The sequence below is a fragment of the Drosophila subpulchrella genome, chromosome 2R (assembly GCF_014743375.2).
Source record: "Drosophila subpulchrella strain 33 F10 #4 breed RU33 chromosome 2R, RU_Dsub_v1.1 Primary Assembly, whole genome shotgun sequence".
In the NCBI taxonomy this organism is placed as follows: domain Eukaryota; kingdom Metazoa; phylum Arthropoda; class Insecta; order Diptera; family Drosophilidae; genus Drosophila; species Drosophila subpulchrella.
The window spans coordinates 14080935-14107298 of record NC_050611.1 but is presented as its reverse complement, the minus strand read 5'-3'; the positions used below and the strand labels follow the sequence as shown (position 1 = coordinate 14107298).

Sequence of the window (26364 nt, the reverse complement as noted above, 5' to 3'; positions counted from 1 at the left end):
ATTATAATCAAAAAAGTGAATTACATTTACTAATAAACTTATGCCCCACTAGCAACAACCCAACGCGCACACTATTATGTTAGGGAACTGCAATCATTATCACTCAACACTTTTTTAGTCTCCCCTAGTGATGGCAAAACTTTTAGCAATGCATTTTATTTTCCACTTTGCAATTGCTTTATTTTACCCGACTTCCTCCTGTCCCACTGTCCACCTAATCCAAATCCACAGCCACTCAAACCAAGCAGCGACAACGAAACGCTTGTCATTAACAAACAACGCAATACCTGTTTAATTTTTATTGTGAAACTTGGCTCGGCGAGAGCTTAACTTTTCCCGATGCAGCGCAGGCTAGATTCAGACACCCACCCACGATAGACCCACGATAGACCCACTCAACGACCGGGGACCATGGATAATGTCAATGGCCGGAGATCCGAGGTGGGAGCGAGCAGTTCGACGATATGTTTAATGGCAGTAGCAATGAAAAAAGTTTTACGTATAGCAAAGCAATTCAATTGAAAATAATTAGAAACGTAGCCACATGGCGAAACTTCTTAATTGCCAGACTATTGTGCGTTTACACTAAACAAAACATCTACTTAATGACAAGCATATAATATGCAGAATACATGACAATGTGGTTCCAAGAGTGGGTATAGTAATGTAAGGTAATTTGTAAAGTAATATTTTGTATTATTTAGGAGTAAGGAATACAAAGTAGCTTAAATTAAATGTATATTATTATGTAAATATAACATCGAGAAAAAATGGTTTAAAAATGTTAGTACTTTAAGCTAATAAGAAAATATTATCAAAATGGAAAATATTATCTAAGTTTCTAAAATAGACTTTGTAATATTAACTAGAAAAAATGGTTAAGTAAGATAATTACCATTGACACATTATGTATTAAAATATATACCTTCGTAAAGGACGAACAAAATATTATTTTGAAAATAGGGTCTAAATATTACAATACTCTGCTTGCTGATATTGTGATAGGTACACCAATTTGTTCAAGTGCACCTGACAGTACTGGAACGAGGGTTTGACTGAGAATTGAAAGAGTGCAAAGAACAGAAAATAGCATTATGCATAAGTCGCTAGAGCTTGAACCATTATCAAGCCCCTCCACGTATCCAAACATGGACGGCAAAAGAGAAAGAGAGAGACCGAATCCAAGAGATACAAATCAAATGAGAGATAGAGCGCGACTTGCCGATAGGAGCCGTATAAAATAAGTGTGTCCATATAATGCTACATCATTGGAACTCCTCGCCTTGACCATGTTCCTCAGTCAGCATATCGCGGTGTTTTTGCTCTGGCTTTGCCTCGCCATTCTCAGCGGTTAGTGATGTATATATATCTGAAATACTTTTAAATCTATATCTATTGGTTATTCCCAAAGTTCATGGCAACCCGTGGGGCTGGGGACCTGGCTCAAACAGTGACCACCCTGCTGGTGGACCCGCCTGGAATGGCGGAGATCAATCCACCGATAATATAATCATACACCAGAAAGACAACGGCGGCAACTGGCATTACTGATTTTAACCAAATGAGGGAGGCGTGACCACGACCGAGACGAGATGTTTTTTCCAGTGAATGCTTAAATCATTTTTAATTTATTTTGTTTTGACACCGCTTTTCCCAGAACTTAACTCGGCGAATACAACAATACTCTCTTAATTTCCATATTCAAATAAATGTATGGTCGTAAATAAATACCTATGACATTATGACATGAAAATTAAACTGTTATGTTATATCAATGTTCAATAAAAAATCATGTGAATATCAACTTTAATTTGATGAGGTTTTAAAGAGGTTTTACTAGATGAGATTTCATGGACAACTATTTCTCGATATTCAAAAGAAATAACAGAGAACCAAAAGTTTTTTAGGTTACATATAGACGTTACATATATAATGTCAAATCAAATTCGAAAAAAAATTTTGAAAAATAAAAAATTAGAACAGGCTTGATTAAAACAACAATTCGAAAGCAAGTACCTACAAAGTTTTTGATTTTTGTATTCCGGATAGATATTTAATGGATCTTAACCAAAGTTAGATGCTTTAAAAAAACTGAATCTAATATATACTGAAGATTTCAAATTAATGGGCTTCATAGGTGCTGATCAAAAGTCCGATGGTATTGCATTTCAAATCGCAACATTTTTCTCAATAAAAAAATGAAATAAAATGTAAATATGTATAAGCGATATTTATAATTCGTATAGGTATATCAAAGTTATATTCATACACTGATAAGCCTCAAGGCTTTGTTGATAAGGCTGAAAACCAGTATATTGGGAATTTTTCAAATTCCCTGGCTTGAGCGTCAAAACAATGTGGACACGTGCTTTAGGTATTAATTTTCAACGGTATAATGCAAATATAACCACTCCCATCTGTCAGGTTTATGCATATAGCAATTGTGCGTACTTCTGAACTGGCTAAAAAGCTTTCCCGATTTCACACGCTCCACTCTCTCGATCCGCTAAAATCGGGAGTCGATTGGCAAGCCGGTGACTAAGTGCCATAGTAGCTCAACCGCAAGTAAACAAAACAAACTCGTCGTTGGCAATTCCCCGGGATTGCACCGCTGACCTCCTCCCCGGTCTTATCTGCAGTTGTGGGAGAGTATTGCCACTGAGAACGGATCATATATAATATATAGAACGACGACGACGTGATGAACTAATATTTGGTGCGCTCGTATAAATAGCTGACACTTGATTCGCATTGGTATAGTCAATGTAAAATGCGCTCCAGCACTGCAACTTGGATTTTAGTGGGCCTGATGGCCGGCATCGCCTCTATGTCTAGCGGTAAATATATGTTTTTCTCAGCATTATTAGACCTTTTTAATTTTTAAACTACTTAAGACCATTCTGGCTTAGTTCCCTTAACATCATTTAATATTGTTTAAATACAAGTTAGAAAAAAGTACAGTTGTTCATATGGTTTTAACCAAATAAACAATGTCATTTATTCCACAGCTGCCAATATTCCCCAAAACGAAGACCAGACGATTCTTCGGAACAATGGAAACACTTTCCTATCAAACGGAGCTGGTCAGATCATCCGAGGACCCGATGGCAGGACGGTCCTAATAGGATCTGATGGCCGCAGGATCATTGCGGACGCTGACTCCAGTGAAGAGGACATCTCCCAGGATTATGGACACGGTGGAAATAACAACGTTATCATCAATGGCCAGTCGGGCTCAAGCATAATTCAGAGCAATGGGCATAGCTTCATCTATGGAGACGAGAGCCAAGGAAGTTATATCAATAACAATGGACGCACTGTTCGGATTATAAACGGAGCTATTGAACTGAATGAACACGGACAGGTTTACACATTCCAGCCAAAACCAGCAGGTGTGAACCAAAAGGAAACGGTGGATATTAACGGACAGCCGGCTCAGGTGGAGTACTCCAATGGAGATATAGTCATCGAACTGGCCGATCACACGGTGATTGCCAAGACAGGTGGACGTACGTTCATGGGTGACCGCTACTCCTTCGACAATCGCGATAAATTGGAGGCGGAAGCCAAGCAGTATGCCGAGCGTATCCAGAACGAGGTTCATGCCAGTCTCAAGAAAACCATGGATGATATCCGTGCAAATCTTCAAGAGTCCCTGGGCAACATATTTGTCTAAGGTCAAGTAATTGTAGATTAGACGCTCGAAATAAAGCGCATTAGCAGCATTTGTCTCGCCTTTAATTTGAAGATATATTTATATGCTAAACGGCTTCGGAGCTATTGATGTAGCTGATAAATGCAAATCGAGCAGTGGGTGGTTCTTAGCCATAATCTCTTGATTCGCACTACCTGGGGCCATACGAGTGTGTGCGTGAGTCAATTACCGGGAAATGCCGCCCAGCTTACGTTATGTGATTGATTAGCGGGAAATTCAACGTACCGGCTACTTAGGGCCTGTTAATTCTAACGCTTAGTTAGGCGGCCCAGACAGTTGGGGGCGTTTGGCTATTGGAATACAATTACCGAGCCTGAGGCGAAATTTATGCCCACTTCTTGGTACTCAGATGGGGGTTTTCCACCTAGCTTTGGCCCACTTGACCTTGCCTTGACAGACTTTTTATTGGTTCTTTCCAACTAATTGAGTGAATTCTTAATTGACGGCCTTGATCTTTTGTACGCCACAAATTGACAAATTGTGTTGCTGTAGAAATTCACTAATACCCAAGAAAAAGCGAAGGTAAATTTAACATCCATTATGTTAAAAATATAGAGGAGGTATATAAAAGTATATATTGATTTAATACTAAATACACTCCTTACCTATATAATAGTTTAATTTCTAGTCGATATTTACTACACCATATATGGTATTTATGGATTTGTGATACAATTCATAAACCACTTCAAATAGATATCGCCCGACAAAGTTTAAAATGGTTGTTAACACTATAAAATAAGTCAAAGCGAGTTTGTTATCTACGAGAAAACTAACAAAGGTGCAAAAACGGATTTGCAACATTTAAAAAAATAAAACGCTGCTACGAGTTTTGTAGTACTTGTACTTTTTAAAAGGTTTATGTTAAAAGTGGCGTATTACAAAATAAATTCTCTGTGTAGTTGCTTTGAAAAATATGTCACAATCGTAGTACAAATTGTAAAAAAATCGGTATATCAACAGAATTGTTTGACAATTGGCTTGTTCGTGGGCTCAACACAATAAATAGACCAGTAGTGCTTGCACCCTTAGACAACAGGTCTAAATTTGTAGTGTCTATTCTTGGATTTCCCTGATGCCAGCCACTGAAGATATTCTGAATTCGAAAATGATCTTTCCGCTGACCGAACCGCAGTGGTCCGCCTGGTGCTCCGCATTTTACGAATCTCCGCAAAATCGTCTGGCCCAGAATGTCTGTACCGCTAGAGATCCCATTAATGTGTGCCTGCGATCCGAAGTGGACTTGTGTTCCATAGTGTCCGGCGACAAGACATGGCATGAGGTGGATACGCAGGGAAAGGGAACCACTGGAGGTCCTGGATGGATTTGCACGGGTCTGGATTTGCTGCGTCAGGAAATGGATAGAAAGTTGCCACTTCCGGCGGACTTTGAACTCTCCGCAGCGCATTTGTTTTTCTGGCACAAACTGGAGAGAAGCAACTACTTTTTATGGACAACTGCTGATTTGCTGATGCAATGCGAACCGCTGGATGGTCGTTGCTTTCGGCACTTCATGAAAAATGCGGTTCCAGATGGCGGCAATTGGCAGATGTTCGTTAATCTGGTGAAGAAATACGGTGTGATGCCCAAGAAATGTTACCTGTCCAACCAGCGAAGTCGTCGAATGAACATTATGTTGAGAAGTAAGGTTGGTATATTAGTTCGATTAGTTGTAATATCTTATAACAATGATTCATTTTCAGCTCCGTGAGTATGCTAGCATGCTGCATGCCCAGTTCACATTTGATGGCAATGGCCACCGCCTGCCGGAGCTGATTCAAGAAATGATTCCGAATCTCTTCAACATGGTGAGCATCTGCCTAGGCGAACCTCCCGAGGTTTTTAATTGGACATTCTACGACCATAAGAAGCGCTACCAGTGCCTGAATGACTTGACAGCAGTGCATTTCTACGAGGTGATGGTGGCATGTAGCGTCGATTTGGACGCCTTCGTTTGCCTAGGTCATGATCCTCGAATGTCCTCAATTTCCCAGGGGAACTACCAGGTCACGCACAGCTCTAATATGAAAGGCGGTGAGCCGCATAGGTATAACAACCAATCTATGGAGGTCATAGTGCAGGTAATAGTAGACTCTCTGGCCGGCAATAAACCCGTTTGGCTAGGCTGTGACCTGCGCAGCATATTTAGTACCAAGACTGGTCCATTAAGTCTACAATCGCATAGATTTGATTTGATGTTTGGCTTTAAAGTGGGTGACTCCCTTAGCAAAGCAGAGAGACTACTCTACAAGGAGTCCCGAAGGGATGCTGCCGTACTCCTCACCTCTGTTGCGTTGGACTCTAAAAAAGAGCCCATAGAATTCCGCTCAATCAGTGCTTCTGTTAATGGCAAAAGCGAATCCACCACGACCCTTAATGAAGCTGATGAGGCCGAGAAAAATATGGAAAATGATAAGGAGGAGGAACTCAAGAAGAAGTCGGCAAAAAACCAGGCCATCACCATGGACGCAGACTGGCTGAAAGAGTACGGCTTCGAAGTTGTGGTCCATGAGAAATTTGTGCCTCCGGGAGTTTTACATGCCAGTAGAATACCAAAAACCACTGAGCTGCCCGCTTGGGATCCCATGGGAGCGTTACTTAATTAATAATTCAAGATTTAATCTAACTCCTTAGATTCGCAGACTTAAAGGCAACATTAACTTTAGTTTCAAGTACACTTATCTTACTATTTCTCAGTTAAAAACTTTTATATTAAATTTGTACAGTGTACATATTGGTCACTGGGACATAAATAGTTTTACGATGGAAGAAATGCATATAACTTAAATTTAAAGGGTCTGGTTTACTGATATGGAAGGACTTAGGATCTCAAACCTACATTATTAAGACTGCTCTGATAAATTATTGTGTTTTACGGTCTGTATTCATGTGTGAACTGGATTGTATTCAAAAAGATCTGCCTTAGTTTTAAATAGGCAGAACAGGTAGAAAGGTTTATGGCCACAGGAGCACCCACATATCAAGAAAATGCTTCATGGAATTTTATAAAATGTTGATTTTGGGTTCCTGTGTAATTTGCTAAATTCTTTAGAACTTTTGACCGACATTCCGATTAAGCGAGGCATTGTTCCTTATAGTATTTCAAACATTTGTGTAAAATTAGCCAGCAGATACATAAGCACTGAGCAATTGAAAAGAAGCACATAAAGTGCCCTTTTTGGAGTTCCCTGTGAACTCTTGGTTCAGCCGCCAATCGCTTGTATAAAATTATTTAAAAATCCCGCAACGTTGCGTCCTTTGTGGCAGTTGTTGTCATCGCCACCGAGGCGCGACCTTCACTAAGTTTTTCGGGAATCGCTCCTACGTGCCCGGCATGCCTAATTAGGCATTAGGGAGTTACCAGAGGGAGTTGGCAAGACGGCAACTGTTTTTTCTCGACTTAAGGGATTTGCACTAAGGAATTCGCCTTTGCATAAAATAAAAAACAGCAGAATTATTCTTTGACTTTAAGGTCAGGCGACATTGTTTTATTTAATTTGCTACAAGTAAATGCTTAAAATACGTTCTACCAGATGACTCCTGGTTGTAGAAGATAGGATTGGGCTGTGCATACCTAGGATATTGTGCGGGAGCCATCCGATCTACAATAATCGGCTGAACCACGATCTGCGGTTGGAAGAGTTTGCTCAGGAGATGACGTGGCCGGCGTATGCTGTTAGAGATCTGGTCCTCCGATGCCGATGTATCTGCGGATTCTGAAGCTGATGGAGTGGCCAGTGCAAGAACATACTGGTTATCAATTGGCACAGCAGCATTTTCGCCGTCGTTACTAGGAAATGCCAGAACCATCGCAATGGTGAGGCTGCTTAGCAAAAGAATGGCCACGAACTTCATCTCTGAATGTGTTGTACGAACTGAACTCAAGGGTGAACTGATGGCCAAAGAATCCTGGCACAGCCCTTAAATAGCTAGAACAGGTAGGCAAGGTAGATATTTCTACGTTCCAGGATTATTGAACCTCGGCAGCTGCACTAGGTGATTAGCCTGTCAGGTTTCCCAGAAACACACTGCCCTTCGGTTTATGGCTTAAAGAAATTCGGATTTTGTAGTTTTTGGAATGCTTCTTACTAGTTTTATTAGCTTCGATATGGTTCCCATTTACATGCACAAACGCCCAACAACTTACTATACGTTCAGGTATATTTAAAGGAGGAACTGTGGTGATGGTGGAAGACCGTCTGGTGGGGGCGGTAAGCCAGGTGGTGCCTGACGGCGTTGCTAGAAGGAATAGGGAATATTTATTGTTTAGGGATCACTCTTCATTAACTGGAACCGCGATTTTTTTCGACTTAAGGGAATTGCACTAAGGAATTCGCCCTTGCATAAAATAAAAAACAGCAGAATTAATCTTTGACTTTAAGGTCAGGCGTCATTGTTTTATTTAATTTGCTACAAGTAAATGCTTAATATACGTTCGGCCAGAATTTTCTGCCCTGGTTGTAGTAGTCAGGAGAGGGCTGTGCATACCCAGGATATTGTGCGGGAGCCACCCGATCTACAATAACCGGCTGAACCACGATCTGCGGTTGGAACAGTTTGCTCAGGAGATGACGTGGCCGGCGTATGCTGTTAGAGATCTGGTCCTCCGATGCCGATGTATCTGCGGATTCTGAAGCTGATGGAGTGGCCAGTGCAAGAACATACTGGTTATCAATTGGCACAGCAGCATTTTCGCCGTCGTTACTAGGAAATGCCAGAGCCATCGCAATGGCGAGGCTGCTTAGCAAAAGAATGTGTTGTACGAACTGAACTCAAGGGTGAACTGATGGCCAAAGAATCCTGGCACAGCCCTTAAATAGCTAGAACAGGTAGGCAAGGTAGATATTTCTACGTTCCAGGATTATTGAACCTCGGCAGCTGCACTAGGTGATTAGCCTGTCAGGTTTCCCAGAAACACACTGCCCTTCGGTTTATGGCTTAAAGATATTCGGATTTTGTAGTTTTTGGAATGCTTCTTACTAGTTTTATTAGCTTCGATATGGTTCCCATTTACATGCACAAACGCCCAACAACTTACTATACGTTCAGGTATATTTAAAGGAGGAACTGTGGTGATGGTGGAAGACCGTCTGGTGGGGGCGGTAAGCCAGGTGGTGCCTGACGGCGTTGCTAGAAAGAATAGGGAATATTTATTGTTTAGGGATCACTCTTCATTAACTGGAACCGCGATTTTTTTCGACTTAAGGGAATTGCACTAAGGAATTCGCCCTTGCATAAAATAAAAAACAGCAGAATTAATCTTTGACTTTAAGGTCAGGCGTCATTGTTTTATTTAATTTGCTACAAGTAAATGCTTAATATACGTTCGGCCAGAATTTTCTGCCCTGGTTGTAGTAGTCAGGAGAGGGCTGTGCATACCCAGGATATTGTGCGGGAGCCACCCGATCTACAATAACCGGCTGAACCACGATCTGCGGTTGGAACAGTTTGCTCAGGAGATGACGTGGCCGGCGTATGCTGTTAGAGATCTGGTCCTCCGATGCCGATGTATCTGCGGATTCTGAAGCTGATGGAGTGGCCAGTGCAAGAACATACTGGTTATCAATTGGCACAGCAGCATTTTCGCCGTCGTTACTAGGAAATGCCAGAACCATCGCAATGGCGAGGCTGCTTAGCAAAAGAATGGCCACGAACTTCATCTCTGAATGTGTTGTACGAACTGAACTCAAGGGTGAACTGATGGCCAAAGAATCCTGGCACAGCCCTTAAATAGCTAGAACAGGTAGGCAAGGTAGATATTTCTACGTTCCAGGATTATTGAACCTCGGCAGCTGCACTAGGTGATTAGCCTGTCAGGTTTCCCAGAAACACACTGCCCTTCGGTTTATGGCTTAAAGATATTCGGATTTTGTAGTTTTTGGAATGCTTCTTACTAGTTTTATTAGCTTCGATATGGTTCCCATTTACATGCACAAACGCCCAACAACTTACTATACATTCAGGTATATTTAAAGGAGGAACTGTGGTGGTGGTGGAAGACCGTCTGGTGGGGGCGGTAAGCCGGGTGGTGCCTGACGGCGTTGCTAGAAGGAATAGGGAATATTTATTGTTTAGGGATCACTCTTCATTAACTGGAACCGAGATTTATACTTACCCTGAACTGTGGAGGTGGTGGCGGAGCCTCATTTGCCACCAAGCTCTGCTCCAAGGCATCACGACGAGACTGAAGAAAAAATTAAAGTATATTAAAACACAATGCCAAGATAAGGAAAGTTAATCGATTATAATAAAAGAAACTAGTCTGAATGTAACCAACGATCCAAAGTCAAATAAAAATATTGAAAAACTTTTCCAAACTTTTTTCAAAAAAAAAAAAACTATTAGTTAAACTCCTCTCTATTCTAAGTGTAACTCTGGACCCTAATATTTCGAGCTATAGTTGCCCACTTTTAAATTTAAAGAAGGATGTAAGATGCCATGTCCTTTTTACAATGCAACTAATATATAACTCAGGACTACGATCTTACTCGGAATTTCGGTGGTGGTGGGGGTTCGTTGCGATGAAAAAGACCGGATTTCATTTGGGGGACATGGCGCCTTGCCTAGAAAAAGGCATTTAACATAAGTTTGAATTAAGAAGCCGCCAGTGCAACGTCTCGTGGGAATCGAGATTCTTTATCTGTTCATGAGCCTTTAGTTTTTTTAGGGCAATAGCCTTAGAAATCGTTGGCCTTCAGCTTGACCTTTAATATGCTTACCCGTCTGAACAGCCCGCCAAACTTGGGGTCCTGCAGGGAAGAGAGAGACGATTAGACCGGTTGATAGGTCACAACAATCCACAAAATCTTACCTCTACTCCGTTTCGGGTTCCCCCGCCACGCCCGTCGACTCCAAAGAGGGTCAAAGCCACAACGTAAATAACCAAAACAGCACAAAATAGCTTCATTTCCGAGCTGTCACGTTCTTACGGCTCACAAAAATGGCGAAAATGACCCGGACAATTCGCTTGGTGTTTGCTCTACCGTTTGCTGCAACTTCAACATCTTTATATACCCGATTTAATTTCACTGGGGGGATTGCACTTAATTGGCTTGTTTAGAACGCTATCCGGAATCTTGTAAAGTTGTGGCCGATACATGTCGCGCGATATACAAAAACACGTTAATAGCATGTTTAATTATTAATTTTTAAGATGCATCTTGCAGATACATCGAAACACAAAAAGTTACCGCTCGAGTGAGAACTTAAAAATTAAAACATGATCAAATTGTTCTATCAAACAGAGGAAGTACAGAGAGAAATTTTGTTTTCAAAAATTAAAAAAAAAATTACAAGATGAGCTGTGGTATAATTTATTTTAAAGACAAAAAGAAAATATGTTCTATTTAAAATGTCCCATTTGTATTTTTAATTACTTCTAATCATTTTTCTTCAATGATCGTGTTTCAGAAATGGAGAGCACACAAATTGTAACCAATATACAAATTATTCTTTCAAGATAGCATTCTAAGGATACTGTCCTTAAGGATATTGACTTCAATATTTTCAAGTTTTCTATTCGCGTCTTAAAAAACAACACAATACGATAAAATTACGCAAATTGAGGTTATTCCCTGCGTATTTAGATCTGATGGCCGAAATAAATAAATATCTTAATATTTATAAAATAGGTTTTCTCAGTGCAGCAATTAGATTGCTTCTAGTCAAGGTGTTACACCGAATTCGCCTAACAGCTGCAATCTCCGTGTTCCGGTATTATTACGGCCACAACGTTATGCAACAATCTGCTACCGCTCCCGCAGCGCCACGCCCCCTCCCGTCCCACCGCCCACCTCGAAGGAGACAAATGATTCAGCGTCTCGCGCTATTTTTCATTATTTCCGCTTGTAAACGCCACAATGCGTCCACGTTTGCTAAGCTTTGCATAATTCCGAATTATAACGCGCTTTGATGTCGCCGCTAGGATCTCGCCGTCCTTGTCCCACTGCTCCTCCTCCTTGCCTCTCGCTCGCTCCCACATCAAGTCAAATAGAAGTGCAGGCGACAACGCAAAAAACTGTCAACTGGAGAAAGCGGAGAAAGGGGCGGTGAAAGGGGGGAGGGCGTGAAAAGAAAGTACAAAAATAAATAAGCACACTTTTTTCTCATTTCCGTTGCTTACTTTGACGTGTTTAGTTTTTGATGTGCACACTCGCACTTCCTTGGGAGAAAGGAAAGAGTGTGCACTCATAAAAACAAAATCATATTCATCATCAAAACATCTTACATCAATAAAAATAATGTTAAGGGTACTAGGAAATAGAAGATCTTTCCTTTTAAAGACTTTTTATTAATATGTCGCAAAGTTTATATCAATCAAAAATATTTTTTAAGATGCGAGCGTTGATTTTAATAATGATCTTCGATATGCACTGTTAAAAATATAAACAGGTTTATTTTTGAAACATAAGAAAAATATTGGGGTTTGCTAAACAAGTACGATCATTCTAGATATAGTTTGTTTTTTTAGTTTTAAAAAAGAAAGATGTTGTCGTTCTCCGATGATATGGGATCCCAAGGCAAAGACTGTATTTCTAAAATGAAGTGCTCTACTTTTTTTTGAGTGTGTGAGATCCATAGAAAGAGAGGGGAGCGGCAAGGCAAATGATTAAATTCGCTGGCAACATGGACACCGCTCTCACTCTTACTCCTTCAGGACATCTTTTCGCCCTGTCTCTCTCGCTCGCTCGCCTGCCGTCTCACTCCCTCCAGATATTGCCGTCTCTTTCGACGACGCTTCCTCTCTTTGTCTGTGAGGAAACTTTTCTCATTAGAAAACTTTTACTATTTCCGCTACTCAACGCCAAACGCAAACAACAAACGACAAAAATACGAAAAACATAAAAAAAGTCCCACGTTCGAAAGACCGAAATGCGTAAATGTGTTGTAAATAAAATGTTTGATGCGCCTAAAGCTCCAAAAAAGTACTTCGACAAGTTGAAGTACAGCTTGGGTTTCCAAAATGCAGCCAAAAAGTGATCTAAACTTGGCTTTTGTAAGTCCAAAGATCTAAATTTTTAGAGATCAGCCTGCGCAACTAGAAAATAATTAAATAATTGTACAAATTGATGTACTTTTTTTATGTGAAGTAAAACTATAAGCCAATATGTTTGATGCAGCGAACATAAAACCAAATAAGCCGTGTTGAAGTGATTGTTAGCACCCTACTTACACATTGTAAGAGCCACTATATAACAATATCAGCAACAGAGCAGCTATAGAGGCGCCTAAAATTTCACTTTATTCAATTTGCGAAGCCAAGCTGAAAACGCTGCTTGAAAATCAATAAATCAGTTTTGCTCAGCTTACCTCAGTTTCAATTGAATCAGATTTTGTTATTTGATTTTACCTTTGCCTCCGCCTGCGGGTGACCCCTTCGCCCACCTCCGCCCAACATCCGCCTTTTCTTGTTCTTCCTTCTTCCGGTTTCCTGTGCTTGCAGCGCATTTCCTTCAAGTACTTCGCATTTGCTCTAATTTGATTTTGAGCGGCAGCTTCTTCTTGTGCGATTGCCGCTGCCAGCAGGCTGTCAACTGTCGTCGCGAATTTGAAATGCTCGCCCGTTTTGAGTTGCAAATATTGATTTCGAACCGAGGCTAACTGCCACACAGGAAGTGCCTCCGTTGCCGAATTTCACTGCAGCGACTATTCTTCAATTTGTCAGATTTGTCAATATATCTCAAAGTAATAAATGGCTTTAAGCTGCTAAAGTGGCTAATATGTTTAGAATATGCATTTTGATTTGCGTACAATTTTTTATAAATTTCTTTACGAGCTCCATAATATTTATTTTCCTTGTAATTGTACTTTGTCATTCCTTTACATTTTTCTTTTAATTATGATTTAATTATGAATGCTAACATAATTTTTAAACAAAATATATTTGGTTTATGTTTGGTTTAAATAAATATTTAAAATATTGACAGCAATGTAAATATAGTTTCATATTCCATCCAAAGAGGGCCCATCAATTGTCCTAAATAGTTTGCATTTCAATTATCAAAATATATGATTTCAGACAGAATAAGCACAGCCAGCTCAATATTCATGGCAATTTACTATTACCACTTTAATGGCATTAATGGGAATGAAAAATTCAATTACCACCCGGGCCATTAGTAGCCCATAGATCTGATGCTGCCATTTAATGCGCCATAAGTAGCCAGTGAAATTAATGCCCGACTGCCCCAATTGACAAAGTGCCCGGCCCAGCCTGGTCGAGCCATTGCGCTAATGCAAAACATAAACCAGGCAGCCGGTTGCCCGGTGAAATGTGTTTTACTTGTCGATGCATATTCGGCAGAACACCCAGAACCAAAACCAGGACCCGATCCAGATACCCTCTCGCAGCCAACTGACTGGGTAATAAGTTCAATGGGGAGCGTTCAACTACGGAAAGCTGCATCACGTCGCCGGCAAACGAGGGCATCACGAACCGGATAATGATCAACGAACTGTATACGTTTCCGCAATCGTAGTCAAATCGACAAACATCCTTGCAGAGTGCAGCGGCTGGCTCGACAGCTCCTTTCTGGTCCCCCTGTTCGATGCTGCTCCTTGGTGTTCCTTACCGCTCCTGGCTGCTCCTCGTGGCTCCTCCTCCTGGCTCCTCTTCCTGGCTCCTCCCCATGGTTCCTCCTCATGGCTCCTCCTATTGCTCCTTGCCGCTGTCACTGGGGACTACTCTGCATCGGAATGGCATCGAAGGCCGTGGAGCTTTAGGGATGTTGCCCAAGCAGCTTATGCCGCTTCGCTGGGCAACACCAGTGCCAACAACTACACTGGATGAGAAATCGTCCCCCAATCGAGGATATAATTTTAGTATTTATTAGCCTTAGCAAGGAAATAAATCATAACGAGAAAAGGGAATTAAAAAGAGATCACACAATATTTTACTCTTCTTAATAGAGTAGCAATTGGAATTTGATGATTAGAAATCCTTCATAGTAGATTGTCCTTTTATCTGCTTATCAGATTAATAATCTTGCATTTTTAATAAACCATATAACTAGACTTTTCTAAGATGATGGTACTGTTTTCTTTTTCGGTAATATTATATCTAATTGGGGCAGCTCACATTCTGTAAATAAGAACTGGCTCTTAAAAATAATTATATTACCAAACATTATGGGTATGGCCCCTTTATCTATCGTTAATTGAAAACACATATAAACACAATATTCTTTAAGATGATAAATCAAATAACTTAAAAATAATATGTTATGCTATGAATATTAGACCACGATTTTTAAATAACATTTCTTACATAAGGAAGAATTTTCCCTTTTTTTGGGTACAGGACTTTTCTTCCAGTGAGCGGTAACCAAATGGGGACCCAGGAGGTGGCCACCATCACACCCACACACCCTATCCACTGGAATATTTTGCATTATTGATAAACTGCTTTCTCGTAGTCGTCATCGTTGTCGTTGTCGGGACAAAATATAAAGCAGCAGCAAAGAATATTTATGACACTGCCATGCCCCAGCAAACACTGTAAAAAATGCATGCATATGTATACGGACGAGTATTGGCAGCCAGCGGAGCGGACAGACAGCTCGGCACGCCCCAGAGCTCGAAACGTGTCGGGCATTAAGCGTCGAAACGTGTGTAACAGGCTTCCTTAAGAGCACCTTGCTATGATAATGGATCTCCATCTTTCCAGCAAGTGACACAATCGCACAACTTTCGATGGGCAACGAATGGTCGAAAGAAAGTGATTGCTTATTTTTTGCTAATATATCATTTATACAGCAGAAGTTCCATAATTCCCTATCCTTTTAAAATATACTCTGTCAATTAGTCAAAAATCAAGCAATCGTTAAGCCCTAGCTCAGCGTATTATTAAACTTGAAGTCAAGCAAACTGGCATTTCCATTTTAAAACAAAGTACATTATTTCCTATCTCAAGTCGTTGCCATTTATTAATATTTTTCCTATAAAACTATTTTTTTTGAAACAGGACACAGTTTTACTGAAATCATATAAAAATGTTCAATAACTTTTAAATAATATTCAGATCAACCTTATGAGCTCTAACGATTCCTGAAATCCATTCTGAGTGACTCACAATGTCTGTAAATACCTCGGGGTCGCCACATGAGCCGGTTCCGTAGCTCTGAATTCCAAGTAATATGGATTCATTTTTACCCCATTTGTTTATAACCTTTTCTAAGGGGCCGCCGCTGTTCCTGAAGCAAAGATCATTGAACTCGGTATAACCACAAATTTGATTCTGTTCCAGGGGTATTTTTAGTAAGGTTGAGCAGAATTCCGGATCCAATCGGAAGACTCGGACAGATTTGAGTCGTTTTGCATATATATATCTTTCATGCCAACTCGTGAAAGTAAGCTCCAAATTTGAGTCCGCAACCTGCCTCTGAAGTAGCTCCTGCTTTTTGCTTCTGCTGTAGAACATACAGATTGGCCTGATGTGGGCTGAAAAATGATTGAGAGAAACGCTGTTAGTGAGCTGTTAAGAATCAATAAGATATTTTACAATTTATCTACCATTGAAATCAACTTTCTGAGTTAACTTTATTAGAGCTATGTCATTCTTGATTTGATTTCCATTATTTTCGAAGTTGGGATGAATAATCAAGGATTCTATATAGTACCATCTCGATGCAGGCGAACTATCGTAGGTTGCTCCCAAGCGAACCGTTCTGCATTTAAAGTAAGTAAAATTAGATTAGTAATAGAAGATTAATTAATATGCTATATATGTTATGGTATGGCATTAAAATGTACAATAAATAAAAATAAATAATGTCTAGTAATTATATTTTTATCTAATATTTTAATATATATTTGATACCTAAGCATTGAGTATATGTGTTACGTATGTCATTGAAAAAAGGTTTCGTGTAATTAGAAGACTAATAGCAGGTATTTCAGTATTAACCTCTATATCCGTTTAACATTAATAAGTGATTCAAGTTTAAAGGGATGTATTCCCCTCATTGGAAATTACTTACATAAATCCTGGTTTGGCGTTAGGTATGGCATGGGTGAGTATGAAGTCTGAAATTAAATATAATTACTAGATTGAATTTACAAAATTAATATATGTATACTCACGATCAGTTATTAGTGTGCCACTGCTATGAAAATAATTATTCCATTTCTGAAGATCCCAGATGTATATGGTTGCTAGCCAGGGGCTACTGGTTGATCCCCCGGACCCACAGTTTTCATCGAGCCATTGTCCTCGAGAACCAAATATCAAGCAGATAAAGACAATTACTTCTTTGACAATGTTCATTTTCGAATCGAAAACTGAAACAACTAAAGCGTGTTGCTCTTTTTATACCCCAAACGGCGAAGAAACGCTTCTTGTATATATGCAAGTACATAGCATTACTGCTCTTGTTTTCCAGGTAATTGTGTGACCTTTTCTATCAAATGTTCAGAGATAAGGAAAGCTTAAATTCCGAAGAAAAGAAAAATAACAATCTACACTAGTCGGCATAAGTATGTTGATGAAACAAAAGTTACTTACTTCATGTACATTTTGGCATCCTTTTGAATGATACAAGACTTTTCTTAATCCATTTAGCAGTTTTTAAAAATGACAAAGAAATTTTACTTTCAAAAATTTTGTCTTAGGCTTGAAAAGAAAAATAGACTTGTAAAAAAGTTTCTCCAAACAGAACTTATAGTAAATGCAATATCTCTTTGCTTATATATTTTATAGTTTTATGAAAATGTATAGTTTTATCTTTTTCATACTACATTTTTCTGAGATCGTCACAATTAAAAGACTGATGAAAAATATAAGCTGAGATTTTTGAAAAATTGCACTTACTATAAGTTATATAACTTATATATATAAGTATATATAACTTTAGCTTGATAAAAATACATATACCGACTTTTTTATATCAACACCCATAAAAATAGCTTAACATATATTGCTGCGGAAGCCTCTGTTACTTACCAATCAGATTTAAAGCCATTAATTAATTCATAGTCAAGATCTTATGAATTTCTGCGCTTTTGAAAGTGACCAGGAAATTATTGACGGTCGAAAGGAAACAAGAAATGGCGGTGAGCGTGGGGAAAAGGCGCCAATGGAGCGTTTAACGGCTGCCACGCAATGTTCAGAAAGACCGAAAATTATAAAGCTACCGGGGATGCGAAAAAAAAGGGGACGAGGGGGCGTGGCCGGGACACTTCCAAAAGCATTTGCCAGACCAATTTAGCGTGGCTCCAAACTCTCAACTCGGCGCACAGTGAGTGCAAAAAATGTGTGCTCGTTGCGTTGTAATTGCATTTGCTATTGCTTTGTTGTTGCTTACAAAAAGGACACCGCATCGAGGCGAGCGGGAGCGAGAAAAAGCTAACGAACGGGCACAAAGGACCCGGGTATCCCCATACCATTCCAAGCCAAACGACATCGGCGCGACACCATAGGAATATGGGAGTTTGGGAATAGGACCAAAGAGGGGCGTGGTCCCGTGGACAGTGCGTCTCTGTCTGGTAACGCACACATCACGTAGCGAAGTTGCCGCAACTAAAACTTCATCAATTTGCCTTGTGAATCCTCGGAAACTTTTTGCCCCGATGTCTACCGTGCGTGAGTGCAAGTATGTGTTTGGGTCGCTATAAGTACATACATATGTACGTACCTATGTAATTGTATGAAGACAGTTGCGGTTGAAACAATAGCAAAATATTTAGCAACAGTTTTTACACCAAAAACCACAAGGAAAAACGATATGGTAGAGTGCCTCGACTATCAGATACTCGTTACTGAGAGCGGAAGGCAGATGGAGATGTGCAAGCAGCAATGCTACTTTTTCCGAAATTGCAAGCCGCCACCTAGCGGCGATTACAATATTTGCTCAGAACTTTTTGTAGTTAGATAAACAAAACAAAACCCCATTTACACCTTTAAAAAATCTTTAAAAATGTGGGCGTCAGACAGATCTTAACGTTATGGACGTTTGTAGCCTACAGAATAGGTGTTGACAAAACAAATACATTTTGTTTAAACTTTTGTTTGGGTGTGGCTGCTTGCTGAATTAAACTTGCGCTGCGCAAGAATCTATAGAATCTGCACGCCTAATTTGAAAATGTTAGCTTTTATAGTTTCCGAGATCACAGCGCTTATACGTACGGACAAACAGGCGGACAGACGGAGATCGACTCTGCTAGTAATCCTGATCAAGAAAATGTATACTTCAGTGGGTCGGAAACGGTTTCTTCTATCTGTTACATACTTTCCGGCGGCTCTAGCATACCTACTACTCTACGAGTAACGGGTATAATTATCTCGATGATTTTCAAAACTCCTATTGGCTTAAATACACAATTGCTGAAGATTCTAAAAAAGGATCTACAAGTTTGAAAATGCTATTTTCCGTCATTTCGTATAGGATTGGGTAGTCCCCTTTCTGCCTTCCTTCGCGAAAATCGTTGACATTTGGATTTGATTTTATTCTGATACTATTTTTCTGAATGCCACTGTAAAGGAGGACGTGCATTCTGGCCAGTGCATAAAGCAAATTATATCGGTTGGTTTGAGAGCGAGCTTCATTTTACGCAATTTTCAGACCATCGCATTGCAGTGCCCTGCGCTCCATTTCGCCATTAATGCCCCGCGTTTTATTTATGATTAATTACAGCGTTTAAAAGTGCATAAATTTGCATTGGATAAAAGTGTTTTTACTAACGAAAATAATTAAATACGTCACAGCCACAATGAAAAGCGGCGGAGGACGATGGCGACGAGCAGAGAGTGCATAAAATATGAGTTTACATTAAAGTCATATCATTCCTTTGATTTAAATATCAATTGACTTGATTACATTATGTTAAGTCATTAAAAATATGTATGCTTAAGCTTCTTGAAGCGTCTGATTCTGGTACAAGATAGAATAATGTTTTTATTATTAAGAACTGAAAAGTCCCAGTTCCAAGTTAATTTAAAATGTTGAAAACATTAAGACGAAAACGTTTGTTTGTCTAAGTGTAACAATAAAAAGATTAGCTATCAGCTGGGAATCAGAAGAGCGAATAAAATCCAAAATTGAGGTCTGTAAATAAACAAATATATGTGTAAGCTTTAAGCTCGGCTTATAAGTTTTAATGTTTCTTTGTTTGAAATTTGACATTAGCTCCTTTGGTTGTCGTAGCTGGTTACCACATGTACTCCTTCATCCTGGCGATAGCCTAGTCCATTGTACACCACGTAGGTCCAGAAGTACAGGGTATCTCCCTGGTTGAGCTTTGTCTCTCGATCACGAAACGTCCAGCGACCTCGCTTGGCTGTTGGGATGTCCCGTGCCCATTGACCAGCCTCCAGTCCATCGAACTCCTCGTTCAGTTTGCCATGAAAGGCAAACAGTGAAATACCCTGCGCATCCGGAATGGAGACCTCGAATCCCTTGGGATAGAACACGCGCACCTGAGCCTCAGGCGCCTTGTAGCCGTGGCCAAAACAAATCGCCACCGCCAAAAGCAGAAGGCACAGCGGAAGTCGACCCATCACAGAGAATCTCGGAACAGAACTAAAGTTGATAAGCAGACTCGGCTGTCGATTGCTTTTCAAAACAAAGACAAGAGCGCCAGAAAGCTCTATATCATCGGAACTTTTGGTATTGCAATCGGTATAGGGGGAATCCAGTTACATATGTTTTGAAATATAAAGAAGAAACGCTTAGGTCGAATGCTTCGACTATCAAGTTCTATTCCAAATTTTATTTTAAATAAAACTCCAAAGCACTTTTATTGGTGGCGGCACGCCACCTATCGGAGGGTACAACTAAACATGCAAAGCCAGCTTAACTAAATTATTCATAATTTTTAAAATAATATTGGGATTGGTATGATAAGTATTTATCAACAAAATCTATTTAAATTTACACTGAAACAAGATCTTGTCAAATTTGGTCACCCGACTGACCTTAGCGATATGGGCTACCCCAATAATCCCCTTAAAATTTTATTAATTTCGTATTAATGTTTCTACATAACAGTGGTTCTGAATTTTCACAAATAATAATATTGTTTACAAAAGTCATAAATTATATTTTGAATATTTTCAATTATTTTTCAGCTTTTCATCAGCTTCTTTTTTTACCTTTCTAAAACAGTTGAAAAGTCCAAATGAAAGTTCACACAGATCTTTTTCATCTGAGAATTCTATGCGACAATAGACCAACTCCATTGCCACCCATCTCCAGTCCACAACACCAGATTTTAAATACTCATCGATCTGCACCTCCCCTGAGTTACTTATCAGTTTCAAGTCCAGAAGGACACATGTTAGAAAGCACTTGTAACCGCGATCAATTGGGGTGTCTGGCCAGTTCTCCAATACCTGATGTGCTTCATCTTTTGTTAACTCGATTTCTTGTATACACGGATTATAAACTGGAGTATTACCCTTTTAAATAGATAAGAATAAAATAATTAAATCGTATGACCTAAGGGATAGAACAACAATCTTACATTAACTGTTCCACACAGAAACACTAATATTAAATACAGAGCTTTCCGGTCCAACATACTTTCCATATTAAAAGAGAAACTTATAAATCCCGTTCTTATAACAATCAAATTTAAAGTAATTAACTATAAGTACAATGGGTATTCACATTTTTAATTACTGCACATTGAGCGATTAACATTACAGTCAACAAAAAGATTCGTAATTAAATAGTAGATTTGATTAATAAATGAATAATTGAAAAAATCCCTTAACAAAATATAAACCCTTGACAATCTCAATTTAAAATCTCAAACTTCTAAGTCTAAACTATTGGTTGTCATAATAATTTTGTTAATATACAATTAAACTATACAATTAAACTATACAACAAATTTTTAATTTAATAAAAATTACAATTAAAAAAAACCCTTGCAAAAGGATGAAATACTCGATTTTTCTGAGATATTACACACTACGAATATATTGGAATTGAGAATTTCTAAGACGCTAAGGGAGTATCTCAGACAACATTTTTTTAAAGGAACAACTAATAACGATCCTTAGGATCTCACAACTTTTGACATTATTTTAAATATTGAATACACTTTTCTTAACTTAAGTATATATTATTGTAATGTCTTTAGGGTGATTACTGTAAATTAGCAATAGGATTTATCATTTATTGAAGGTAGCAGTTGTCTTAATTAGTTGCTCCTGCCTAAAACAGTTGAACAAACCGAAAGTATGCTCACAATAGTCGGTCTCTTGCCGATACTCATAGAGGCATCGTTGTAATGTTGGTGCAATCGCATGAGGATCAAGAACCCCAGAGTTATAGAATTTGTCCAGGCTAAGATCTCCAGAGGTGGTTACAACATGATAATATAACAAAATACAGGTCACAAAACACTTGTGGGTCCTATTAACGCTGGCCAAGTTTAGATTGCCGGGCCAGTCTTTCAACACTTCATATGCTAGCTCTTCTGTTATCCCATTATGTTGGGTACACGGATGGATAAACTCTGAATAACTCTGTCAAAATAGGAATATGAAGGTGAAGCTTTCAAAATAAATCATAAATTGTATACTTACAAACTGAAGGCGGCTTTTAGTGACATTATTCACAAGCATTGGTCTAGGTGAAGATAACATAGGAAACTGTATACTAAAATCAACTGGCACTCTACTTTTATTATAAAAACTTTCGCAAAACATTTCAATAATATATTCTTCATACAAAAGAAAAACCTCAATTCGAAATATCTGATGTAAACTTGTAATTATATGTATTATATAAAAATAATTCTATAATCGAGTACCCAACCAATTACTTACCTACTACAGTTAAAATTACTGTTCTCGGTACCATTCATTTGTGTAATATTTGTTATTTAATTGTGTTTAGTAATATTTCCTGCCTAAAGCAATTGAACATTCCGAAAATATGCTCACAAAAATCGGTTTCTTTTTTATACTCATCGCGGCATCGATTTAATGTTGGTGCGAACGCAATCTTATCAATGATCCCGGAATTAAAGTATTTTTCCAAAATAACGTCTCCAGAGGGTGAAATAAGATTATAAAGATAAAATATGCAGGTCACATAACACTTATGGGTCCTATTAACGCTGGCCAAATTTAGATTGGCCGGCCAATCTTTGAACACTTCATCTGCTTCATCTTCTGATACATATCCCAACATTGCATTATCAAGGTGGCATGGATGGATGAACTTAGCGTTAACCTGTCGAAAAATCTAGGTGCTCTAACTTTGATAATATATAAAGCTGAATACTTACTAAATGAAATCCCAACAGAAATGTTATCCAAATAGAGACTGACATTAAACTTGTTAGGGGCAACACGTAACTTTATACCAAAAGTAAATCACTCTCTACTTTTATAATGAAAAAGTATTACAATATTTTAATTAATGATTCCCTAACAATTTAAATAATACACATTTTATACAAAAGAAAGTGCTCAATTAAATATATCTGATTCCGACTCGTTATTATAGAGAATGTGATGGTAATTATATTAATTATTATAATATTTTGAACTACTGTTCTTTTAATTTATTAAATACTATAGTATTAATTTGTACTTTAAAATAAAATTTGAATTCGCGGATTTTCTCAGAGCCTCAGAGCCCTTTAATCCGAAAATAATAATTATGAAGAATAAACTTAAAAAACCTCAAACTATCCTACAATCCTTTTTTAAGATGCCACTGGCGTTGAACTTACCAAACAAACTATTGGAATGTTTATTTTAAAAACATCACTTTACATACAAAATATAATTTTTTACGGAATAATACTATAATTATTATTTTTTGCTTAGTAACTTCTCCTGCCTGAAACAGTTGAAGATACCGAAAGTATGCTCACAAAAATCAGTTTCTTCTCTATACTCATAACGGCATCGCAATAATGTTGGTGCAAACGCAAACTCATCAATAACCCCAGAGTCGAAGTATTTGTCCAGAGTAACCTCTCCAGAGGTACCAACTATATCGAAATACATCAAAATGCATGTCACATAACACTTGTGGGACCTATTAACCTTGGCCAAGTTAAGATTGCCGGGCCAATCTTTTAATACTGCCTCTGCTTCCTCTTCTGAAAATCCATTATGATGCGGGCACGGATCAATATACTCAGAATAAACCTAGTGGTAAAGATGATTGATGTTTAGAGTTTCAGAACCATTGATTAATAATCAACCTAGCACTTACAAAGTGAAAAACCAAAAAGAGGAGCCCAATTATACGAAAGACTTCGAGCATTTTTTCCAACCAACCATCTAACTAGTTGAAGGTGTCATAGGTGACTACATACTAAGGGCAAATAATATTCAACTTTTAATTATTTATAATTAATTAATATCAAGCCATCTTAATAACACAAATTTAATACAAAAGAAGGGGATCAATTATAAAAAATGCGATAAAAGTTAAGTACTGAACTGTATTTAGTTTGCAGATCATTTAAAAACAGATAGTTTGCCTAATTGCTCTTTAAGATATTCTATCCCATTACGATTTTCGGAATCATGAAACCAACTCACTAAAAATAGGTATTTCTAGAAAGTTCCTTTTTATTTTCATGTCATACAGTTGGCTGCTGGGCCACATTTACACCTCTTACGGGTGGTACTGACCATCTTCGACATCTCCATGCTGGGATTGAGCGGCCAGTGCCAGACGCTGTGCCTCCTGCTGGCGCCCAATAGCCGCGTGCTCGGCTGCGATCCGCTCGAAGGCGCTCAGGTGCTTCTGGGTGGCATGGGCCACGGCGGCGCTGGCATGCGGAGCGTTAGCTAGTGCCTGGGAATGGAAAACAAAGCCATCATTGCACACTATTTGGAGCCACACCTGGCCACGGAATACTCACTGCTTGGCCTGGTGTGTGACTAGCATGCTCTTGCGCAATTCGATTGTAAGCCTCGAAATGCCTTCTCTTGGCAGCCTGGACGGCGGCACTGTCCTCCAGTTTGTGGCTCAGCTGAGGATGGAAGCCATGCTCATCAGCCACATACTGGACGGTGCGAACCTGGTTCTTGGGATCCACATAGGAGAAAGCTCCGCGAATGACACCAGATCCATCAGATACCTCTGTGTGCTGGCGATCCACATGTCCGGGAGCTCGGCCAGCCTGGTAGCTAAACACATACGGACTAGCTGGAACCTTCGGTTCCGGGGTGACCAGGTGGGATACATCAGCTGTGCTGGTTCCCAACAAACAAACGACCTTGACATGGAAACAGGAAGAGTTATAGTTGAGTAATATCCGATGTAGTGCCAAGGCAGTCGCTCACTTACCAAAACTATAAACTGCTTCATGGCTGGGTAATGTTGCCTCTCGACTCAAGCTGCGATTGGTAACTGACGACGACTTGGATAATACTTCGGAATTCGCAGTTCGAGAGAGCCAAAAACTGGTATTTGGCCCGCCGAGATGCGCATTTTATAAGCGACTACGATCGGCTAAGCCAGCCACAGCCACGATCCCAAAACTTGTTTTTACATTTTGCATTCATAAACAAGGTAATTTGGCATTATAATTAAATTAACAAATTGTTGTTCGATAAGTAATATTTTATGTTGTCGGTTAGTCATCTAAGCTTGAGAATTAGCAAGTTGTAGCGATTGAATAGGTAATTTACATAGGAGGTTAGTCTTATTACTAGGTGATAACTTAAAAATATCGGTGATTTTGCCTATTATTTATAAGTAGTGAAGAATTAGTTTATAGGAAAAATTAAGCTAGACCTAGCTCGCCCGTTGTCTGCGTTATCCAGTCACCATATGCGGAAACCTTTGTGTAAACTCCAGGAAACATGGCGTTTGCGCAGCCATAACCCCAGGACACAATGCCGTAGAGTTTCATCTGGCCATCGATGGAGGTGACTAGCGGTCCTCCGGAATCTCCCTGGCAGCTGTCTCTTCCTCCCAACTGAGTTCCCGCGCAGAACATGGTGTTGGTCACAGTGCCGGCTCCAAAATAGTTTCTGGCGCACTGATCCTGATCACTTAGCTGGACAACTGTGTAACGTAGACGCTTCTCTGGCTGCATCTGTGTGATCGCCGTACTGCCCCAACCGCTGACAAAAAGCTGAGCCGTAGGCTTAATCCTGTCCTGACTGATGGCCAGGCTTATGGGTTGAATTTCCCGACTGTAGACAAGTGGTTGCTGTAGTTGAACAATAGCAATATCGTTATTCATCCTCGTTGGCTCATGGAACTTGGGGTGCGGTATAATGCGTTGGACTCGAACATAGCTGCCTCCTTTGGACCAATCAGTGGTTCCGGCTCGGACCGCATAATATTGCGGTTTGCTGTACTCCTGCACACAGTGGGCAGCTGTCAGGATGATGGTATGCGAAAGGATGGTTCCACCGCAGGCGTGGCGAGTGCCCAACTGCAGGGATACTTGGTGTGGAAAGAAGGTGATGTGCGTCTCCCAGCCGCCGACAATTCGGCCATCCTGACCACCATCCGTGGAGTTCTGGGCGGCTGTCGTCCAGATAAGCCAAAGAGCTATAACCAGTCTAAGTTCCAAACTCATCATTTCGTCTTCAAATTGCCAACTGCGATGGTATCTTAGGCAGTTCAGCTCTTTTATAAGGTAACTCCAGGGCAGGTGGCTTATCTTATCAGCGCACCCAACTCTTCTGGTGGCCCTTGACCTTCTCCCGGCTATCTGTT

At 39.6% G+C, this 26364-nt stretch overlaps 13 protein-coding genes across 14 annotated transcripts; 3 read left to right on the top strand and 10 right to left on the bottom strand.

Annotated features, from left to right (window-relative positions):
* Positions 1-1274: 1274 nt before the first annotated feature.
* LOC119551906 lies at positions 1275-1810 on the top strand. The gene is made up of 2 exons (XM_037861519.1): positions 1275-1350; positions 1412-1810. Exons 1-2 carry the CDS (start codon positions 1290-1292, stop codon positions 1549-1551), a joined length of 201 nt encoding a protein of 66 aa, XP_037717447.1. The 5' UTR covers positions 1275-1289; the 3' UTR covers positions 1552-1810.
* Positions 1811-2678: 868 nt separating this feature from the next.
* On the top strand, positions 2679-3727 carry LOC119551726. Its single transcript, XM_037861228.1, has 2 exons — positions 2679-2837; positions 3009-3727. The coding sequence occupies exons 1-2, from the start codon at positions 2771-2773 to the stop codon at positions 3674-3676; spliced, it is 735 nt and encodes a 244-aa protein (XP_037717156.1). The 5' UTR covers positions 2679-2770; the 3' UTR covers positions 3677-3727.
* Positions 3728-4612: 885 nt separating this feature from the next.
* LOC119550547 (bleomycin hydrolase) lies at positions 4613-6427 on the top strand. Its single transcript, XM_037859279.1, has 2 exons — positions 4613-5363; positions 5419-6427. The coding sequence occupies exons 1-2, from the start codon at positions 4791-4793 to the stop codon at positions 6319-6321; spliced, it is 1476 nt and encodes a 491-aa protein (XP_037715207.1). The 5' UTR covers positions 4613-4790; the 3' UTR covers positions 6322-6427.
* Positions 6428-7207: 780 nt separating this feature from the next.
* On the bottom strand, positions 7208-7761 carry LOC119549773. The gene has a single exon (XM_037858032.1). The coding sequence runs from the start codon at positions 7568-7570 to the stop codon at positions 7208-7210; it is 363 nt and encodes a 120-aa protein (XP_037713960.1). The 5' UTR covers positions 7571-7761.
* A 318-nt stretch (positions 7762-8079) lies between these two features.
* On the bottom strand, positions 8080-8890 carry LOC119549772. Its single transcript, XM_037858031.1, has 2 exons — positions 8884-8890; positions 8080-8486 (listed from the first exon to the last, which is right to left on the bottom strand). The coding sequence occupies exons 1-2, from the start codon at positions 8888-8890 to the stop codon at positions 8140-8142; spliced, it is 354 nt and encodes a 117-aa protein (XP_037713959.1). The 3' UTR covers positions 8080-8139.
* Positions 8891-8970: 80 nt separating this feature from the next.
* Positions 8971-9569, bottom strand: LOC119550501. The gene has a single exon (XM_037859194.1). The coding sequence runs from the start codon at positions 9373-9375 to the stop codon at positions 9031-9033; it is 345 nt and encodes a 114-aa protein (XP_037715122.1). The 5' UTR covers positions 9376-9569; the 3' UTR covers positions 8971-9030.
* Positions 9570-9582: 13 nt separating this feature from the next.
* LOC119550500 (synaptic defective enhancer 1) lies at positions 9583-10686 on the bottom strand. Of its 2 annotated transcripts, XM_037859192.1 has the most exons (5): positions 10527-10686; positions 10435-10464; positions 10204-10278; positions 9831-9899; positions 9583-9759 (listed from the first exon to the last, which is right to left on the bottom strand). In XM_037859192.1, the coding sequence occupies exons 1-5, from the start codon at positions 10620-10622 to the stop codon at positions 9685-9687; spliced, it is 345 nt and encodes a 114-aa protein (XP_037715120.1). In that variant the 5' UTR covers positions 10623-10686; the 3' UTR covers positions 9583-9684. The 2 variants fall into 2 exon arrangements, with proteins under 2 accessions (XP_037715120.1, XP_037715121.1); XM_037859193.1 differs by lacking the exon at positions 10204-10278.
* Positions 10687-15104: 4418 nt separating this feature from the next.
* On the bottom strand, positions 15105-16979 carry LOC119549771 (phenoloxidase-activating factor 3-like). Its single transcript, XM_037858030.1, has 5 exons — positions 16796-16979; positions 16693-16738; positions 16226-16380; positions 15741-16153; positions 15105-15209 (listed from the first exon to the last, which is right to left on the bottom strand). Exons 1-5 carry the CDS (start codon positions 16977-16979, stop codon positions 15105-15107), a joined length of 903 nt encoding a protein of 300 aa, XP_037713958.1.
* A 2769-nt stretch (positions 16980-19748) lies between these two features.
* Positions 19749-20240, bottom strand: LOC119550389 (gram-negative bacteria-binding protein 3). The gene has a single exon (XM_037859040.1). It carries the CDS (start codon positions 20205-20207, stop codon positions 19833-19835), a length of 375 nt encoding a protein of 124 aa, XP_037714968.1. The 5' UTR covers positions 20208-20240; the 3' UTR covers positions 19749-19832.
* A 522-nt stretch (positions 20241-20762) lies between these two features.
* LOC119551819 (general odorant-binding protein 57e) lies at positions 20763-21230 on the bottom strand. Its single transcript, XM_037861380.1, has 2 exons — positions 21173-21230; positions 20763-21107 (listed from the first exon to the last, which is right to left on the bottom strand). The coding sequence occupies exons 1-2, from the start codon at positions 21227-21229 to the stop codon at positions 20763-20765; spliced, it is 402 nt and encodes a 133-aa protein (XP_037717308.1). The 5' UTR covers position 21230.
* A 2079-nt stretch (positions 21231-23309) lies between these two features.
* On the bottom strand, positions 23310-24093 carry LOC119551022 (general odorant-binding protein 57d). Its single transcript, XM_037860077.1, has 2 exons — positions 23893-24093; positions 23310-23825 (listed from the first exon to the last, which is right to left on the bottom strand). The coding sequence occupies exons 1-2, from the start codon at positions 23941-23943 to the stop codon at positions 23484-23486; spliced, it is 393 nt and encodes a 130-aa protein (XP_037716005.1). The 5' UTR covers positions 23944-24093; the 3' UTR covers positions 23310-23483.
* Positions 24094-24230: 137 nt separating this feature from the next.
* On the bottom strand, positions 24231-25120 carry LOC119551021 (cuticle protein 8). The gene is made up of 3 exons (XM_037860076.1): positions 24979-25120; positions 24551-24907; positions 24231-24483 (listed from the first exon to the last, which is right to left on the bottom strand). Exons 1-3 carry the CDS (start codon positions 24997-24999, stop codon positions 24301-24303), a joined length of 561 nt encoding a protein of 186 aa, XP_037716004.1. The 5' UTR covers positions 25000-25120; the 3' UTR covers positions 24231-24300.
* Positions 25121-25288: 168 nt separating this feature from the next.
* On the bottom strand, positions 25289-26259 carry LOC119551020 (trypsin 3A1). The gene has a single exon (XM_037860075.1). The coding sequence runs from the start codon at positions 26225-26227 to the stop codon at positions 25418-25420; it is 810 nt and encodes a 269-aa protein (XP_037716003.1). The 5' UTR covers positions 26228-26259; the 3' UTR covers positions 25289-25417.
* Between the last annotated feature and the right edge of the window lie 105 nt (positions 26260-26364).